Below are 21249 nucleotides of genomic sequence, written 5' to 3'. Positions count from 1 at the left end.
AACAGTCTTGAAATAAGATGAGGTCAGACAATGCAAACTGTGCTCCATCAGTTTCAAAATTCAACACTAATGATGGATCAATGTGATCAGATGATCAAATTTCTTAGTTTGTCATCTCAAACACTTTCAAAAACTATTCAGAAGACAATATAAGCAGACCTTTATTTGTATCTCCAGCAGCACTGGGAGAACTTTAGACAAATCACTGGTATATTCAAAGGTTCCCTTCCATCAGCCTCCTTGATCAGACTAATTATCCTTCCGGTGGCTGTCTTTATCACCTCTATTACCTTTCAAACACTCGGTCATGTTGGAGCACCCAGTCTGCCGTCTTACATTATTAGTTCCCTGCCGGGGGGCACTCCCTCTTATGCGGAGAAGCAGAGGAAAATGAAGGTGAAGTGATAGAAAGCGACGGTTCCTGCCTGCTCGTCGCTGGGGGTAGAGGAGGAGGAGGAGGAGGCCGCGGCGTTGACGGCCTAATCTCTGGCTCTGATTATCTTCTCATTACAATCAGACAGGAGCCACTCGTAGAAGAGGAGAATGTGTAATTACGCTCAAATCTCCCATGACTAAAACAGAGCATAATAAGCAGGGCTAGAACGGTGCCCTCACATCTAATCATTCACTCTATTTAGTCATTCGTTCTGCAGCCGCATTTGACTATTGGTGGAGGTGTTTGGGAGGTTCAGGTGGAAGCAGATGAATGAGTAAACACCGGACTTACAGTATAGAAGCATTATTCGGAAGCCAGACATAATTAGCCTCATTTTTAAAACTGCAGAATATATGTTTAAACAAGAGGCCGTGGGGATGTGACTTCTAGTTTTTATTGATTTTGCTTTTATGCCTGTGTATACATGTTGATAACTAACACTGTATAAGCTCTGATTTATCAGAAACGGGGGGGGGGGCAAAATTCAAGTAGAACTTTTCTTATGACCGTGCATCTCCCGTGGCCGCATCTACCCAACGCAAGATAGAAAACACCATTTTTTCCCCAAATGCCAGGGCAACTGAGGCATGTAAATAACTACATTTCAATTGACACCTCAATTTGAATGGTAGATGGCTGACCTCCAATTTTCCCGGAGAGCGGCTGGCAGGGAGCAATGGAGGGGAATAAAACACATACCCAGTAGACCAGAGGGAGTAGGGCTAACCAAGCATGTTAAATCCCCCCCTCACTATTGTGTGATGGGAGCATTAACTGTGTGGACAACTAGAAAAATCACTCGGTAAAGTTCTAATGGGAAAGCTCAAGAGCAAAAAAACTAAATCCTTTTCTTCCTTTTTTCTTTTTTGCTTTTCTGCTTTTTTTTTTTTTGCTTTCCTCACAGCTCAGAAATAACAGCCTGTCAGCCGCTAAAGACTGATGAGAGGAAAGCGGCGGTCACCAGGGCCGACACTGCCGACCGAAATGGCTGCATCAAAGGCAAAGGACGCAGACACCACGGTCATCGCAGGGTCAGGAGGTGAGTTAGTCTTCATGCCTTCACAAATGCCAAGCAGCAACACTCGAAAACCATCAAGACTGTTTTCTGAGCTCAAAGAACAAGTGCTTGTAAAGAAAGTCAAGAAATCAATATCCTTTAAAGTTGCAGGATTGTAGATCAGAGTGAAACGTTCCTGATGATGAATAGTATAAGCTGTTATTTGATTCTGGAGGTGCTTTTGTAGATTACAGTGCTGATGATAAAGTCTTTTAACAGTACACTAAAACTCCTTCAGGGCTTGACTCTAAGTGAGAAAATGGAGCTAATCTCTATATTCTGGCATGTGGAAGGTAAACAGTCTTATCAGGTCGGGCCCGGTGGAGAAATACAAACATGTTGTGAGGAATTATACACTGTGTCATTCAGATACTCGCTTTCACACCTTGAACCAGAAGTCGCTTTTTTTTTTTTTTTTTCAAAACTTCTTAATTAATCTGACACCTTCAAAGCCTTTGCAGATACACAGCAGGCAAGCAGCCAGTGATTTGTAAAACACGACTGAAGCCGCATTTGAAGCGTTAGAGAGGATCATAAACACGAATCACTTCCTCTTTGGGTGAACTTTACCCGCCGGCTGCTTCTCTTTGTTTTTGAATTTAATGTTAATATAATCATTTTTCTGGTTCCTGCGTGCAAGAAACGACACGACATAGGAAAAAGCACGGAGAGCAGGATTTATGGTGTTTGTTATCCTTGAAACGGAGAGCTTTTTTCGTGTGAGTTGAATCTACGCTAGAGGACTTGTCTGCATCTCCAAACGGCAGAAACTGAAGAATGACAGAAGGTGTCATCAGTAAAGCGGACACAGCGCGCTCCCGTTTACCAGCTTTTATGCCAAAGGCAGGATACCGAAATGGCACTTTGCGTCTATTTATGATATTAGTCAGTAGTTTAGTTATCGCCATACTCATTAAATACGCCTGTCTTTTCCGTCTTACGTTGCAACTCTGCTTCTTTTCCTCGAAGCTTAATATTATGTTTTGTGAAAGTGTATTAATTTATTCTGAAGTTACCAGAGATGCTCTGTACTTCAGGCGAGGTTCTGTGCCCCAACGGTGATACCTTCATTCCACTGCAGCCCCTTCTCCGTGATTTAGACTACGACAGGTAAAGATTAAAAAACAAATCATACACAGTGCGCCTCTTAATGCTAAGGCCTCATTCAGATTGAAAACGATGAATAATGCAAGGGGCTGCGCTGGTGTGGTAGTGTTGCACTAGGAAGATGAAACATGATCCAGGAAATCCCGTTTGCATTGATGTGTTTGAAGGTTTATCTGACACCAAAGCGCCGCACATCAGTGTTTAATTCTACAGGACAGGGTTTTACAACTGTGGGGTTATGTCGTTCATGCTACAAAGTAGTCTGCCAGGAATGTGCCCTTGAATGTGTGCGACCTGCGCGTTACCAGAAGAGGTTGCACTAATAGTGGAGTCAGGTGGAATCTTGCTCTTTGTTTTTCTAGTGGAGAAGTCAACATAAACCACAGGCTGTCCCAGATTTTAAACCAAAATGCTCTTGTTGGTACCACATTCGGTACTCAGAAAACAAATCCTGGTCTCTGGTACTATGCTTGCCCACCATCCACCCTGACCACCATCCACCCGTCATACAAATCCGTGGCTGTAAACAAAAGGAAAGGCAGCCCTCACTTGAAAAATGTTGCCACTGAACATAATCCAGACAGTAGTTTTTTCCCACAAAATATATTTTGCAATAGAAATTATAAGTATATGAACTTAATTTGTAGTAGACATTGTTAAAATATTATAAACTATACTCTGAATTGCAAATATACACCAATTACTAATAGAATGCATTGAAGAAGTAGGTCTCGCCCACGTCTGGGAGATCGTTCACATGCAACAGACACCAACAGGCACCTGGCTAATCATCGCCTTTTACCAGGAGGTCAGCAGTGGAGGAGGTAAGCCTGGGGAGACAGAGCAGCCACAACCAACCTTGACAGAGGCATACTGAGGCGACGCAGATGCATCACACATCTCCCAGCAGGTTCACTGGTTTCAAAACGAATGCATAGAATGCGAGCAAGAGGAGCAGAGATACGTGAAAAAAAAAAAAAAAAATGTGTTTCTGTTTATTCATTTCCATTTAGTAAAAGCGGCTATTGAGGTAGATTCGTCTCCAAATTATTTGTCTCAAAGCCGTACGAGCTCACAAAGCCCTGCGAGTTGTTGCTGGAGAGAAATCTTCTCTGTTGAGAAAGGCATTTGCTCTTGAGATTGTTATCTTGCTAATTGGCCGGCCGCAGCCCAATTTAGCAGAGCAACCAGCGTTAATTATGACATGAAACCACAAGACACTGACACCGGCTTCCCTCTAGAAAAAGTATGTTGGCTACTGTGAGTGGCTTTTAGAAAGCTGTTGTTAGTAAACCAATATAATTGCCTGAAAACCCCACCTGAACCCAACTAAAAACGTTTGAAATCCACCTGATCGTGACTGTACTGAACGCAATACAGTCAATAGGAACACAAACCAGTGCCTGACACCAAACAAGTGATATATTTTTTAAATGATGAGATATCTAGGATGTAGGCACATGTATATATTCATTCCTGCATGTTTGCGGCGGGGGGGGATCAACATGCTCTTCAGGAAATTAGGCTGCGTTCAGCATTGAGCACATTCACATCAGATGTCCCCAAATCCCTATTTCATACACCATTGTTCCACACAATCACCATTCCCAGTGTAGCTGCTAGTTGACTGCTCTCTCATTCTCCCTTTCATTCCCTCCACCTCATCGAAAGAAACTGTGTCTGCTTGCAGGGAAAAAAAAAAAAAATGCAAATTCCCGCCTTGTGCTCTTTTTCTACAAGGCTAGAATGGCAGAGGTGTTAATGAGTGACAAAGCATTCTCATTACTAGGAGAGGGTACTTGGGCTTGGTCTGTCTAATCAGCCCTAATGCATTTCAGTTCCTAATGCTCCCGAACCCCCGACTGCACCAACCCAGGCCATTTATTATGGCAAGACAGTCTCCTGCACCCCAAGAAAACAGGCACATGGTCTCCAGGGCTCTGCGGTTGCATGTATCAAAGAGGAGTGCAGCTCGCTGTTTGGACCCGGGTCTGATCACACTCACCTGCGTGCGTGACCTGCTGTTCGTGACCTGCTACACTTCCTAGAATTTGACGGATAAATGGCAAGCGGTTACCCTCTAGTAAGCTTGAAAGGGCTTAAAAATGTGTCTTACACATCTGAGGTTTATAGGCATTTTTGATGTATTCCGCCCAGAGCCCAGCTAAGCCTAATTCTGTGCAATGAAAATATTTTTTCAGAAAATGAGTTCATCTTTAATGCTTAGTTTTATTCTCAGTGAAACCATGCAGCGTACAAAATCTGTTATCTCTCATAGTATATTCCGGTTTTAGTTTTTGTATTATTCCAAACTTTTTTTCTCTGTGGAGAATGCTGATTTACCCATTTTTGTCATTAATATGGAGAAAATTAAATTTTAAAGGACCACATTTCAAAGCGCATTTGTTGTAGCCTCACGTCTTGTTGACGGATTCATAGTGGCAGGCTCTCTTGGATCTCTCCTGAGCTTGCGGGTGCGACAGTAATTTAGCTTCTGTGTATTTTTTTTTTTTTTTCTCATCCAAATACCAGTAACTTGTCAAAGTTGTATTGTAAACATTCGGGAACCCGCTGATTGCAACGATCGGTTTTTCCTCCATTTTAGTAGCTCACTCTACCCTGCCACGAATGATGCGAACACTTCATCACGCCTTCATGATATTCACACCTCCTTGGTAAAGCCAAGGTGAGGCTGCTTGAGTGAATCGCAGTCAAAAGCATCCTCTTGCAGATTTCTTCCTTGCTCTGTATCACCCTACATGCTGGCTCACTCCCTCCTGCCTTTGCATCTTATGAGTTCCAGCAAGCCGGTTCTGCGCCACAGGCCCCTCCGACGAGCCTGCGGCGCTTCAAAGGCCTTCATTTCCTTTTCCACATCTGTCATTTTCAAAGCAAATAATTGGACTTCTGGACAGCAATCAAGCTGGTCAACAGATGGAATCTGACATGTTTCTTTTCACTGCAATGATGAATTCGTACTTTCGGAGAAGAGCGGGTGGAGGACAAGAATATCTCAGGCTAGCATGAGTATGTGTGTCGCTGCAGGGGAAAATGTGTGCAGGCGTGCAGTGTCCGTGAACTACAAAGGCATGCAAATGTGCCACAAATCTTCTGCATCTACAAGTGGCGCTATCATGTAGATCTATTTCAGGGCTAAGGGAGCCTGAGTAAAACATGTTCTTACAACAGCATCGCAAACTACAGGCCCCATAATTATCATACAATTGAATCAACACCTGTCTACAACAGTGTCAGCAAAAACTGACCGTTATAACCCCCATGAGGGTAGGATATACTCCAGGACTGTTGTATTAGACTGCATTGGTCTTAGCTAGGTGTACCTAATAAACTGGCTACTGAGCGTACATTTCTGACCTATTTAATGTTAAAGGGATATTCCATCAATTTTTTTCACATCTAAGTCAAGTTACGAGTGATGAGGAATACTTCTCAGACTACAACATTTGCTGTATAATGTCCTCTATGGCTCAGAAGGAGCTTTGTCAAGTCTAATAAAATTCCCCTAAGTGACATTACTTGATTGATTTTGGTTTGGGATTACAGACTACAATTTTTTTACAGAAAGCCTGATTGAGAAACCGGAAGCCTGGAGTTTGAAAGCTATAGGCATTTCCAAGGTAGGTAGGGCCTAAAAAAGTGGGGGTTCATGGGGCATACCATGGACCACGTCACCACTCGCACCATTATCACTTCTTCCATGGTTCCCCACCCTGGACAGTGCATCAATCATGAATCCTCGATGAAAAATACCTAAATAAAAACTTAATAAAATCCTTTTATAAAAAATGGAAAATCAGAAGTCATTAGGAAAATCATAGGCCCTTGAAGGTACGAATATTACGAATATACTTCGAACTACAGTCCACTACTGCCATGAAGGCTAGCTATTCATATAGTCATATATCTCAAAAATACATTTTGTGAAACGCAACATGAGGCAAAATGAAAATAGGGAAAAATAGAGAAGTAGGTACCTGCAGTTAGCTCAGATGGTGCACACTTTTCAGAACTGTACTTTTACTGTTACTTGAGTATTTTTTAGCCTTTTACTGCATTTGCCAGACTGCGCCTGCCTTTTGAGTAGCCTCAGGAGACAGGGTAGGAAGAGCAGTACCGCCGAGCGGGGCAGTCTGCAGCTGCCCCTGCTGCTGTCGGTGCGCCGGCACAGATCCGGGAGGGGCAGGTGTCAACTTGTCAGCTGTGGTTCCTGTCTCTCTCTCACTCAGGTGCTTAGTTGGCTCAGAAGGAGGTTTTAAAAAAGAGATCAAATATCTGCTTTTGTCACATTTCCTAGAAGTGTCCACTGGCCTGATTTGACCCCACTTGCTAGCCAACCAGGTCAACGTTTGCACGCGTGCGCGTCAAAAGTTCTAACATGCAATGCGTGACGTCTACAGGAGGAGCCAGGCTTTCTATGATTTCTTTGGTTGTAAGGGAATATCAACGACAGAAATGAAATTCAGACAAATTTAATCACCAGGCCTTTATTTTTAAAGACACAAGTTTGGTGCACCCCTACTTCCAAAGTCAATGAGTGTAGGGGATGTTTTGGTTCTTTCACGAACATTTAAGAAAAGCAAGCCCCCTAAAGGAATTAAATAGCCACACTAAAACACTGGAGTGCTCTTTTAGGACTACGAACTCCTTCCTTCAGCACTGTCCTTAACACACTTACTCAGTCAAACTGACGAAGTGTGAGTTCGAGTATTCGAAGGCTACACGCAGAGGGCTCTGCGCTGTGAAGCTAGCTAGGGGGCATACCTGCCAGTGGATGGGATGTAACACACGAGCGTGTTGTCGTCACCAGTCTTCACCTCGGTGAGGCTCACTGGCGCGCGATCTGTTTTGTGCTTTATACCAGTCTGGATAGGATTTCATCATTCTGTTGTGATGGGCTCATCTCATATGGGATGTTTGGCTCACAGATAATCTTGCTTGCGATTGTTGTGAGAGGGAATCAGGATGCATTCATGTGCTGTTATGTGATGCCAGTGATGAGTCATGTGGATTATTTTACCCCACCCGTTCTGCTCTGGGTTATTTGTTTGCAACGAATCCAGGAAAAACATGACAGCAAACTCCACAAGAATATACAGTATTTTTTTGTTGTACTCGGTGTCTTTCTTAACAAGTAGTATCTCCAACCTAAATAACTCCCATTTTGGACTCGGAAATATTTAATCCTTTGGATCCAGGTCCACCAGTATTTGATGTAGATTTTCATGTAGACTTTTATAGAGCGGGTTTCACACTTGGCGTGAAATGCGCAGATAAAACTGTAAGCAACACTTCTCTATCCAATAAATAAGAGGAGGCGAAGAGCGTGTTCCTGTGTAAGTTCGCACACTGTGGAATCCCGTATTATTGTAGCTATTAATACAAACTGTGCTCATTCCCAAGTCAGTACTTCAAAACATGGGTAATTTATGTCTTGTGTTACAGGGTCAGTTCACCCAAAGTATGGAGGAAAAAAAATTGTTCTCACTTGAATGGAATTTCATTAGTTGTGCTCATAACGTTGAACAATGATGTTTAAAGCTGACAAATCCCACTGTCAGCTGTTTTCACACGGAGTGTTCTTTTTCGGTAGGAAGCAGTTCAATTTTTTCGTTGTCACATTCAGGGACACTAGTTGGACTTGAGGGAATTTCTTCCAATTCGGCACAAACGTTCACATGGAATCGAGTATGAATCGATTCGATTTTGGAGGCCAAGGGTCAAAGGTCAAGGTCACTGGGCCCCTCATGTCCCCCCCAGTCTTCTGAACGTGAGATACAGTATCAGGAACGCCTGGAGGGAATTTCATTACATCTGGCACAAACGTCCACTTGGATTCAAGGATGAACTGATTAGAATTTTGTGCTCAAAGGTCAAAGGTCAAGGTCACTGAGACCTCACAAAACACGTTTTTGGCCATAATTAAAAGATTCATGTACTAATTATGATAAAATATACTTAATAGCTTTTATTAAATTCCCTCAAAGTCTTCAATATATATGTTATACGTTGCTGTTTTTTACATCCAGGATCAATGTTTAAATGTGTTGCTTTCCACCGTATCTCTGCCTGGCAGCTATGGTATGGTTTAGGTTTTGGAAAGATTGTGGTTATGGAAAATAAACTGTGATTAAGGTATGGTTAATGTGGTGACAGTTAAAGTTTTATGTAATAACAATGCATCAAATGTGAAAACAGTGCGACAGTGTGAAAGGGGTCGCTCGTTGAGATGAACCAACGCAGCTGTGGAGGACTGAAGCCGAGTTTCAGCTCATTGTTTAGCTGTTTTGCCCTCACCGCTCTCACTGAGTCATTTTTGACCGCAGCAGACAGCAGCTTTCAGCAAACACGGCTAAAAGGGCGTGAATGTCGGACTCACATGTATCAGGTGGACAGTATACAGTGTAAATCAGATTCCAAAAGTCCAGATACTGGGATTCAGAAGCTGTAATTCGCTCTCCGAAAATTTGCTGCTGACCCTGCCAGATTCTTGCAGCTGAAATTTAACATCTAATGTCCCTTCACTAGATTTAATATAGAAGTGTCCCCTGTGCTCTGTCTCTGCTTGCAGCCCCTCCTTTGATGAGGAACTCTCCCCACGTCCCAAGGGGAAGAAGAAGAAGAGAAAGTCTGAACGGAGGAGGAAAAGGAAAAGGTCAGTTCCCAAAGTGAGATGACTCTGCCTTGAGGTGTACTGTTGGGCCCTTTCGTCACGTTTCCTGAAGTCAATAAACCGAAAGGTGTGCAGGAGAATTCTTGGTACTCTCCAGAGTTCATGTTCATCTGTTCCCCTGCCGTAGGTCTCCTTCCCAGAGCCTGTCGCCACTGAGGAAGAAGAAAAAGAAGAAGAAGAAGAGCTCCAAGAAAAACAAACGGCATAGGTAGCTCTTGCTTACTGTAACAATATTCGAAAAAAGCCACATGACGTTTATTTTTTTGAGTCACCCAAACCGTATTTTTTCACTATTCCAGGTATACCTCCAAGAAGTCAAAACACAGGTACGTATATGATTATTGCAAGATTTTGTGCATGTCTTGTGGCTGTGGCTCTTTTAATGTTTTATTACAAGAGTAAACTTACAGGGCAAACGGTTCTCGCCTGCATACATAATCCCGTCTTGAATTTGGTGTTACATCAGCCCCTGCTTTCAGTAAGACTTTTTAGATCAGGCTTTGCCAGTCTTAAAACTCCTCACTCATGGTTCTATTCTCTTTCCCACCAGCTCCTCCAGTTTAAAACACAAGAGGCGGGACGAGCGCAAGCACAAGAAAAGGTCAGTCTGTGCATTGTTGCATCAGAATCATGTACTCTACAAATCCAACGCAACCATCCAACCTTTTCAGAAGACCCATTGCCGAGGAAGAAAGAGAGAGGATCCTCCAAAAATGCTCTTAAGTCAGGGGCAGGATGGGTCAATTCAGAAACATGCAGCTTCCAATTTTTGAGCAGTGTGTGAAAAAAAAAAAAACGGGCAAGGAGGAAAACAGATTGAATGCTTGAGCCTCAAAAAGAGGAAAGTGGGTGAAAGAGGGTAAGAGAAACCAATTTCATGCTGTGATCTTGCAACGTTTTATAGTTTGAATTGGGAAGAGCGGGCCGTTGTTTGTAAGCACAGAGTCGCTGCTTACTTCAACAGGAACCGCTGCTTTCAAGCTCACTACCACTCTCTCCTCTCTCTTCTTTTGTGGCCTTCATGCCTTTGCTGTTCCCTTATACTCCCACCTTCTCTGATGTGCTCTCTACGGTTCATATAAATCAGGACCCCTGTCACATAGTGGGAAGCTGAGGTTTTCAGGGCCTTTAACACAGAGAGGCGGAGATGAACTCTACAGGGCTGGAATTTATGATGACTAATGATGATATAATTTTTGATTCATTTATCCATAGTATCTGTAGTAAGATGAATTGGATAAACAATAATTGCACTTTATCATATCTTGGGTACATCTTATTTTCCTAGTTTTAGACTTCGTTGCCAGCAATTTTGTGATTTGCTTCGGTTCATTTAATCAGCCTGACTGTGATTTCAGATACAACACACTTTCCTAAAATTATCAGATTTTCCCGGTTTTAAACTTTAAAACTTTTAGCTTTATTCGACAGCTGGCAAGAAATGGTGGTGAGCCCCAGATGGCGAATGATATACGACATACTGTACGTATGTACACGTGTCGAACACAAACCTCGGACATTGTGTTTCATGGTCAGAGCCTACGACAGAGGCCACCAGGGCACCCCAGGTGAGCCCGAGTGATTAGGGAGAGAAAACAAAGGTGATTAAGAGGTTCGTCAGTCCAGTTGTTCGCTGCATCTCTCAAAGTTTACAGACCAACTTCCTGGTTCAACTTTGACCCACAGTACTTTCTGCGGTTTTGATCATCCGACTAAACTTGTTTTCCAACCTGTCTGAATTTCTGACCGACCTCGTTTCTTGAACTGTTGCATCTTGGTGTGGCAATGTTGCCACGTTCCCCGTTCTCAGAAATTCATTCAGTGACTATTGTGTTATTGGAACCCATAGAAAATAAGACCCAAGTTCTAATGAACCTGAATCATCTTTTAATCTATAAAATGCAAACAAATGGTGAAAAAAAAAAATCGCTACAAATTTCCACAGCCCGAAAATCTACACAATTTTTGATTTGTCTGACCATTATCTACAAATGTAATCAATTTACAGTGGTATTAAAAAGATGGAAGCGTCTGGTCCTCGCAGTTGAAAAGCTGGAATTTGTCCTCGGTAAATAACACGAACGATTAACCGCTTATAAAAAATAACTGGCATATATTTTCTGTCAGTCGCCGCGTCTCTAGTACTCGTAGCTGTTTATCCACTTGTGTCGCTTCTCCTCTGCTCTCCCCATCGCCTCCCCCAGCTCCCGGACTCACTCACGGCGAAGACGACGCTATCGGAGGTCAGAGTCGGACAGTTCTTCCTGCCATTCTTCCACAGAGGACAGGTAAGGGACCCGTCCCCCCCCCACTCCCTCGGTTTATCTTATCAGCCCCAGGTGTCTGCCGAGTTCTTGGTCACACCACGGCGATGACTGATAAGGCAGAGGTGACTTCCTGATCTCAGCCACGACCAGCCCTTATCAGTCCTTCACAGGAAATGGGCCCAAAATTCACTCCACAGACCGATGCACTCAATTATAATGACATATTGCAAAATTTTGGACATGTGATAATATGAAAGACAGTTTTTATGGATTATACTGAACAGGGTTGATAGTGTGATGATCTCAAGCAGTGCGCTGCGTTTAGAGCCAGAAAGGCATCCTCGGGAAGAGCCCAAAAAACATGAGACCAGGCAAAACTCACTTCAGCTTGAACTCCAACTGAGGTCCAGTTTTTCGAGTTTAAATCCTATGGAAAATATTCTGAAATTACCGTTTTGAAATCTAATTACGGTGAGCTTCCTTGGGATATTAATCAGAGGACATCACAATTAAAATCAAGACACAGTGAGCTTTAAATCCCGTTTTTTTTTTTTCCAACGGCTTTGTACAGCCGAAATCCAATCAGCTGATCTTCGCTGCTGGGATTTCGGTCAAGAGAGCGTTCCTGTACAACTTTTCCAGGGTTATATCGATCAAATTATCAAGGACGTCAAAACACCAGAATAGAAGAAAATGTCGCCGGTGCGAATTCACATCCTTCACTGACGTTTATTGTGCATAAATGCCACTTTACTTTTAAGTGCAAGAGAAAAGAAGCTTCTACGTCATGATGTGGTGTCATTATAACTAAATGCGGCATTTTCCCACAGAAACCGTCTGCAAAAATCTGTGGTACATCAGGCACTAGGAGACCTGGCAGCCGTTGGAGCGGAAACCGATGGAGCGCTCCACCACACAGACTTTAAGTGGAGACCTGCAACCAAATCTGTGTGTAAAACGGCCCCAAAATATCGCTCCATCCTCTCAACAGGCACCGTAAGTACCCTCCAGGACTCTAACGATGCTGCCAGTGGCTCAGTTTGATTTTCTCAGTTATGGCCATGTAAAAGAATTTATTGTCCGTCAAAAATAAAATGCCTACAGTGAGGCGGTTGGGTTTGGGAAAAAAAACAAAACAATATTTTTCAGAAAATGGTATGTATAAACCCATACAGCTATCCTCTAAGGGATGAATACTTACAAAATCAAAAAAACTGTACATGGCCTGACTCTGCCGTAATTTTGTCAATTCGTATTTTTCTGTTTTTCAAAGTAACGGCGTCCAGTACTTGGTAGAGAAGACCACCCCATAATAATAACAGTACCACTGGAGAAACTGGGAAATATGACACGTTCTCTAAATTACAGCGATGTGAATACAGTGTCTTGAAAGCTAATTTTCCCTCTTGTTGAAAAAGAAAGCGTCAAATCCAAATGAAAGTTAACACCAACAACAAATACTTTATTTTCAAGAGCTATTTCTCACTATGCATTTGTTTTCCCTTATTAAAGGTATTATTTATAACCTTATCAATATTTCATTCGTTGCTAATGTTTTTAATTAACTATTTTAACCAACTGTGTGCATCACAGACATGGTAAATATCAGGAATATAAAATGCTTTGTTAAAGCTTTATGTGTTGACTTTAAAAATGTTTTATATGTTTACTGGGTTTGTAGTTGATTCCTACAGGAGGTAACGAAGCCTGTAGCTGAGTTTAAAGAACATTCAGAGTTGCCTATTTTTATCTGGGGTGTACTGGGCATCACACAGGTTGCAAAAGTGTAATGCTGCACAGGAAGGGATGCATTTTTGGTTTTTAATGAACAGAAATGAACCTAAAAAAAAAAAAAAAAAAGACAATGTTGTTACCACTCTGCATTTGTTTGTCAGCCTGTGATCTGCAAGCAGCAGGCGGCAAGCACTTGTTTACTGTCTTGTCATCAAAAGTGGATCTGCAGACCGCAGTTGTGCAGACACTCAGGTTAGGGACGGTTAGAGATGGAACACAGACCAAAAGATAAATCAGTGTCTGCCAGACGATATTCATGAAAAAGCCAGTGTCACCCAACGTGGGCATTGGATACAAACATATCCTTGTCCAACTTTAACATAATCATTAGGGAGACGGGTTGAACTAGGAAGTAAAGACGAACAATATTCACTTTGAAGGAGTAATTATGCGTTTTTACTTGCCCCTTTGGACCAAAACAACAATAGGAAAGCTTTAGAGTTCCGGTTAGGTCGGGTCCTTTCTGTTTACTGACGTGGGCCGACCTAATGTAACCCTCCTGTTTAAAGGGGTGAATAAGACCCAGGTGCATCTTGTCCTGATGTGCACAGAGATGATGTTTTTACCGTATTTTGTCTATAAATATTCACATACTAACATTTTTCCAGGAACCTGCTTTGACATGAAACAAAAAGGGGGGGGGTATTTCCTTTTCAATTTGGCCCGTCTCAGCTCCCTCCGGTCATTGCATCTGTTTTACATTATACTGCCAGCAGACAGCTTCAGTTGTTCAGATTGCAGAGATGACTTGAAGTTGCAACTAAGAGAAAACAAACATCTTTAAAGTGTGATTGACAACTTCTAGACAACAGACTTTGAATTTTAAAATCTTGCTGTTTATTGCAGGTTGGTTTTCCTTTATTTTTTTTTTTTTTTTAAATTATGTTCTCCCAAAGAGCATCATAAATACAGCTATGGCCTTAAACTCATTGTCTCATGCTTATTGGAGCATAAAAGGTATTTAATTTTTCTCCAGCAGTCATTACATTATGCTAATTGAACAGACAGATGTTTTTAATTACACACCAAAGGGTTTTAATTGAAATTCAATAAATTAATCTATATTTTGAATCATGCCATGGCATTCAATATCCCAAAGACTTTCAGGAGGACTTCACAGTTGGTCACCAAGGGGGTCAGCTTTACTGTGTCAGAATTATTCAGTGGTGTTTGCATTTATTTACGGGTTCTGATTTGATTTAAAAGAGTAATGCAAAATGATCTTTCCTTAATATTTCTTTCCCAATAAAAAGCAAACCATAAAGGGAAAGGTAGGTATGACTGGACAGAAAAATCCACAAAACATGAAAAATCGACATTAATGTGGCTGATTATACAATATGTCAACTTTTCTGTAAATACAATGGGTGAACTGGTGAATTTCTTTCGTGGTGGCGACAAAAGCAAAAAGAAATCACACAAAAATAATTTGCAAAAAACACCAAGGCAGAGATGAAATGATTTTTTGAAAGCAGCCTTGTCAAGAAATCTCGAGTTGACATTGAAGAATGTCTCTATTTAAAATTTGTCTTTCTGTAAGTGAAAAATTCTTACTCCTGAGTACACACAGATTGTGTGTAGATGCGGCTGGTAGAGAGGATGGTAGAAGTACAAAGATTTCTTTAATTTCCCTCAGGGTTGGTCTGTTGTGTCACCTGTAGACTAGATAATGGAAAGTCTTCGGGAGGACAGACTGGATAAACCTTTGAGTGTCTGGTAATCACTACGTTAAGAGACATTATCATTTTATTAAGATTAATCACCTATGATTCTCGGAGAGTCAGTATCTTCTTCCATCTGTGGACGTTTTGCCGTACAAAAAAACTACCTAAATTCAGTGTGCAATAGTTGTACTCACATACAAGCACACGTTTAGAGTACTCTCGCTCCCGAAAAACTCCGAAACAATGCACCATTAAGGACAGAAAAAGGAACATGCCAATATACGTCTAACTGGCTCTGGGTTTGAAGAGAGGGTTATTGTCTTTTTCTTGCAATTTACGACTCTAATGATGCACTTATGTTGCCCGCTCTTCCCTTTTTCTTACACCTTACCTACTTAAGGAGGAAATCTTGATTGGTAAGTCGATGCTATCCGCAGATTTAGGGATTTACTTGTAGGTCGGTGCAGGCTAATTATTTACTTTTCACAGGGGAAAGAGCACAGTCATCTGTCCTATTCTGAGGGCTTTCTTAGTTAGACTGATGGGATCTCTCTTTGTCTGCAATCCTTTTCATTTCTACATAATACCCATTTTTGTGATGTTTGTTCAATGTTCTTTAAATGAGGCTTTTCAATGGGGCTATTGTTTACTCTTTTTCTCGTCACTGGAGTTAGAGCCGGTAGATTTTTCCACACATAGTTTTTCTTTGTTCTCTGCTCTTTTTTTGTTCCTTTCATATAATTATTTTAGTTTAGACTTACTTTATCTAAATTTCTTTCTTGTTTATTTCTCTGACTTTAGTTGAGTTCCAACTTTCTTCTGAGATTAATCGCATGCTTCAAATTTGCATGATGTCTTTATCTTTCTCAAAGTTTTCTGTCCCAAAAAAAAAAGAAAAAGAAATCTCTTCTCTGTGTTTTCAAGGGAATATGTGCTTTTTTACTAGAGTATTCACAATGCATCAAAACAGGTAGCAGGTTCCATTTATCAACACACGCTTGGTTTTAAGCTGCAGCCTCTTTGTCTCTTTGCAGATTTTGTCGTCAAAACCTGGAAGCGAGCTCTTACACGGAAAAGGGTCTCAGCATTTCTCGAGCCATACCGAAGGTCCGCACGATTACGATTCTGGGAATGACACGTCTTCACCGCCATCGAGCAAAACTGGTGTTTCTCGGGCGAGTGTCACTGACAACAAGAGGAGCCATTGTCGACGCCTGGCCTCTCCAGAGAAGCTGAAGTTCACTGACAGAGACAATGCCTCAGATTCAGGAAACTCTGTGACCAGCTACGCTTCCTTATGCAAAGCGTACAGAGAGGAAGGCTTGTCTGCAACCCTTTTCAGTGGAAACAGCAAGAGGTAATGTTCTGTTCATAATAAATAATCCATCTGAATCAATGCTTCCTAGGAAAACTGCAGGCCGTTCGTACTGTGTTTCCATGCTCTGTTTCCTCTTGTGAAATATTCATCTTTTGAGGGAGAATAATGGAGAGCGTTTCCTAAAAACAACAAAGGATTGGGCCTTATCACGCAAAGCAGCGAGGAATCTTAATGTTTTCTTTGCAGAGAGCAGATAACCTTGGGGTGTCGGGTAGAAGTTGTGGGACCTCCAGAGACTTCCGGCTGTTCACAGAAGATGAGCAAGTCATCGCGAAGGCGACTGAAAACCCGGTCATCCAGCAGATCCTCGGGGAGTTCCAGATACTGCGGACGCTACTCTCGAAGCCCGTCGCTGTCATCTTGCAGGTGGGTTAACTACTTACATGTTGGACATAGTAATAACTTTAATGATAACTTTGTTCATTTAGCACTTTTCTTTGCATCACTTACACTTATATCCACTTTTACAAAAAAATTGGTACAGATATTTACGGTTCCTGGACGATGAATCTTAAAGACTTTGGTGATCCACTGACTTCTTCCTGACTTCTTTTTGAGTGAGATGCCTGGATTTTTGGATGCATCGGCATTACATTTGTTTCATACGATCATGTTCCCCTCATAATAAATTAAAATTAACTTTGTTGATCCCCTGACTTTTCGTCTAGCGCCACCATCGGGCCAAGATTTCAGTACTATGGTTTACCTGCAAAACTAATGACATTCCCATCAGCTTCAGTTGTACTTTGTGTTGAGGGCTACTTAGCAAATGTTAGCATGCTAACATGGTGAACTTTGTACTTGCTAAACAGCTTGTTAGCATTGTCACTGTGAGCATGTTGCCACGCTAACATAGATAGATAGATAGATAGTAACGAGGTAGGTAAATAATAATCAATGCAAGTAAAAGCTCAATTCTGTACAATAACTAATTAGACTAAATAAGTATGAAATTAAAAAAATATATATTAATAATAGAAAAAGAAGTAGACTAAAGATAGACCCATAGCTGTACTGTGTGGCGAATATACCCTGTGCAATGGTGGTAATATAATACGCCATAATACGCTGGATATTAGTGTAAGTCGGGTGATTACATTCAGTATATAGAGCCGCGCAACCTTGAAAGATCAGAATAATCTGATATATAACAGAACATAACATAAATAAAAGTCATAAAAGTCCAGGTGAGCAGTCTGTGCTTTACAAGGAGAATGATTCTGTCAGAGGAGTCCCGTTTCCCGACACACAGGAGAATCAGTGTACAGAGTGATGGCAGCTGGCAGGAACGACTTCCTGTAGGGTTCCTTGTCACGGCGGAGCTGAAGGAGTCTCTGACTGACCAGAAGGTCACGGAGGGGATGCGAAATGTTCTCCACGATGTTCAACAGTTTGTGCGACGTGCTCCCCTCCACGACCAACTCCAAGGTCTCCAGGGACGTGCCCAGCGCAGAGCACGGCCTCCCTGATCAATTTGTTCAGAGGTTCTTGGTGTCACTGGTTCTGATGCTGCGGACGCAGCAGAATGCAGTGAAGAATATTGCACTTGCCACAGCAGACTGGGCGAAGATCTGCAACATTTGGCTGCAACACATTAAGCTTCCACATTAGGCTAAGCTTCCTCAAGGAGCAGAGTCTGCTCTGTCCCTTCCTGTAGACAGCCTCTGAGTTGCATTTTCAGGCCAGCCTGTTGTCGAGGTGGGAATCTGCATAAATCATAACATGAATCACAACTGCAGCTGCTTAGCTAAGTTCCATGGGGATTTGTCATTGTCATTTCTCTTGTTGCCAGCTCGCACTCGCGCTCTCCGAGTTATTCAGCTGACATGAGGCGACGAGGCAGCGTCGCCAGCCTGAGCTCCAGAGGAAGCTTCTCCAGATACAGTGCTGACAGGTGAACTTTACGAAATGTTCCAGACGCTAATGTCTCCTCCTTTGTGCTTTGCAGGAACACAGATATTTACATTGTTGGTGATTACATTTTCACACTGTTATGTCTACTTCCCAGACTACGAGACAGAAAGAGAGCCCATAGCTTCAGAGAGACAGATGTGAAGCATGCACATAAGGTTAGTGGCAAGAGACGAAGACGCAAATCCTACTCCCCCATGAAGAAAAGGAGGAGAGACTCCCCAAGCCATCTGGAAGCACGCCGAATCACAAGGTACAGCTCTCCCAGCCCAGTTATTTATAGCTACAATATACGCTTTTATGCCTAAAGCCAGAAAAAACTGCATCGCCGGTCCCATCCGGCGCCCCTTCATTTGGACAGGTCCCAGGCTGAAATCTTTCCCTCGTGTTGATGAGCTGTTTACTTTGAAATGGCATTTAGCCAGAGGAAGAGATAATCGTCAGCTTTAAAGCCACCACAGGTGCTAAAGGAACAGATGGCAAACACGGGCAATCTGAAATGTAAAAAAACAACAAGAACAGACCTTGTCTGCCTCACAGTTAGCTTTAGTTTTCTTTCATTTCACAATGATATACACCAAGAAATATGCACAAAAGAACACATGACACAGAGAGATTACAATAACAACTTTTATGTAGTTATTGCTCCACTAATCTATATTGTTTTAAAGCTGCACTTGTCAATATTTGTACATTAATTATGGGCCAAATGACTGTGTGTCAAAGAATTTTCATACAACTTTGCGGCTCCCTTCATCTATACAGAGCGTTTTAGTGGGTTTTTTGTTTGTTTGTTTGGGTGATTGGCCAAAAAAAAATTCTATTGGCTTTCAGCCTGCTTGAATTGATATTTTTGGCCACTAAGAGGCCGTGCAACAAGCTGTAAGCACATTTACAAAATTATCAACCTACAATATTTATACAGGAACTTCTTGTTTGCAACCAGTTGTCTATTTCCATCAAGCGGACGCAGAGCGGCATTAGCTTTCATTTGGGGTTGAGTCTTTGGCCACTTGGTGAGTTGAAAACAACAACGATGAGAGTGATGAAAGGGAACCAAAACGTTGAAAGTGCATCTGAAAGACGCCAAACTGCTCAGTAGACCTGAGGGGGACCATAGGGTCGGATGATAATTTGTTGCGTGTTCGTCAGAATGAGTGGCCCCTTTCAGATTACACGTACTGATAAGTGTAGCTTTAAGATTTAGTAAAATATACACATTGCAGCTTTAATTGTCTTACGTTCCTGTTTGTCAGTTTCACAGCACTTACCTTTTTGGCTCTCCACAGTGCCAGGAAGCGACCCATCCCTTACTTCCGACCCAGTCCTTCATCTAGCAGTCGGTCCACCAGCGTGTCGTCCTGGAGCAGCCTCTTCACCCGCAGCCACTCTCGCAGCCCAATTCACAGCGTGAGCAGGAGCAGGAGCAGGAGCCGGAGCCATAGCCGGAGCCGGAGCCGGAGTCGGAGCCGGAGCCAAAGTTACTCCTCCTACAGGAGCTACAGTCGCAGTTCATCCTGGGACTCAATCTTTGGGACCCGCAGTCGCAGCCGGAGTCGCAGTTCGTTGAACAAACGCAACAAAACCAGGCATTAAGTTTCCCAGGGAACACTGAAGGCCTGAAGCGCCGGTCAGGGTTTCCACTTGACAGCGAGGACAGTGGATGTTGGGGCAATCGGCTGTGTGCCTCTCCGTGCTCCGCTTTGACACTTGAGTGGAAATGTCCCATCAGGGGTCCGACCACGGCTTTCGATTGAGGCAGTCTTGTTCACTCTGACCACTAAGATCCCCTGGAGACTGAATGTCTTTTTGCTTGTTTCTTTTGTTCTTGTACTGCATCCTCATGCATCAGCACTCACAGTGGCCTGCGACTGTTCATCTGTTAGATATTTACCTTAGAAATTTAACAAAGTACAAAGAAACACTATTCCTGTATTAGTCAACCAACATCACTGTTCCTTTTTTTATGTCTGTGAACTCTCCATTAAATTATTCTTTTAAATTAATGCTTTAAAATTATAAACTTGATATTTATTGGAAAAGCGACGGTTATTTAAAATGGTTAACAATATGGTGCAACGATCACGATAATGATACAACGCAATAAGGATGTAAATGGCTTAAATCCCAGTCTATTTTTTTTATTTTTGCAATTTTTGTTTTGGCCGTATGCAAATGCAGACGCACCAGTTCAATACTTCACAAACGAGTGGCAAAGTTTAACAGGACATCAGACCTTTACCGTCCCATGTCAGGCATATATGTCCCAGATCTTTTAACATTTGAGCCCTTTGATCCAACCGTCTACAAATGGCTTCAGAGGGATCGTTATCAGAAAGACGGAAAAGGTTTATTGCTCTGATCTCGGCACTTCACAAGGCGGAGAACAAACGTGTTTCCTCTGAAAAATGAGACGGAAAGGGTGGCCTGATGGTGAGCAAACTGCCTGTCAGCCCAAATGTCAAATTAATTTATCCTCTGATCAAGTGGGGAACAATTGAAATGTCAGTCCATGTAATACAACAGAAAGCAATCGAAACGTTGCGCAGGAGCAGAGAGGGGGATTTCTTTTGACAGAGGGTTCACGGAGTCAGAGGAGGTATTTTTTTTTTTCTCGACAATACGTGGCAAATAAGACATGTAATGAATTTGTTTTGGGAAAAGGATACTTAAAGGCAAAGATAATATACGTTTTATCTATTTCAAAGCTTAAATTAACAACCTGGGCTGTAGTTAATATACTGTATATGTGTGTATCAGTCTGATTTGTCTTTATTTGATTCCTGTGGAGCACAGGAAGAAAAAGCTGTACCTCATTCGGTTGCAGCATGTTGAAAATTAGCCTGAATTTATGAACATCATTTATTTACGTGAACAATGTTCCCTTCCTACAACATTGGAACAAAACACGTATATCAGCTGTGTTTTTGTTCTAGAGTTACAT

General features: G+C 42.2%; 1 protein-coding gene across 1 annotated transcript in view; it reads left to right on the top strand.

The window, feature by feature from the left end:
* The window catches only part of srrm4 (serine/arginine repetitive matrix 4), a 57681-nt gene extending 37780 nt beyond the window's left edge, over window positions 1-19901 (top strand). The window contains exons 2-13 of the mRNA XM_040154629.1: window positions 1341-1475; window positions 9190-9273; window positions 9419-9499; window positions 9591-9617; window positions 9842-9892; window positions 11496-11579; window positions 12389-12554; window positions 16051-16373; window positions 16581-16760; window positions 18187-18288; window positions 18403-18558; window positions 19595-19901. Of these exons, the coding sequence (XP_040010563.1) occupies window positions 1341-1475; window positions 9190-9273; window positions 9419-9499; window positions 9591-9617; window positions 9842-9892; window positions 11496-11579; window positions 12389-12554; window positions 16051-16373; window positions 16581-16760; window positions 18187-18288; window positions 18403-18558; window positions 19595-19901 (1696 nt within the window). The remainder of the gene's footprint in view (window positions 1-1340; window positions 1476-9189; window positions 9274-9418; window positions 9500-9590; window positions 9618-9841; window positions 9893-11495; window positions 11580-12388; window positions 12555-16050; window positions 16374-16580; window positions 16761-18186; window positions 18289-18402; window positions 18559-19594) is intronic.
* The last annotated feature ends 1348 nt before the right edge of the window (window positions 19902-21249 follow it).

Source organism: Xiphias gladius, chromosome 19, assembly GCF_016859285.1.
Source record: "Xiphias gladius isolate SHS-SW01 ecotype Sanya breed wild chromosome 19, ASM1685928v1, whole genome shotgun sequence".
NCBI lineage: Eukaryota > Metazoa > Chordata > Actinopteri > Istiophoriformes > Xiphiidae > Xiphias > Xiphias gladius.
Note: the sequence above shows the minus strand (reverse complement) of the source record. Positions and strands in the feature narration are given on the sequence as shown.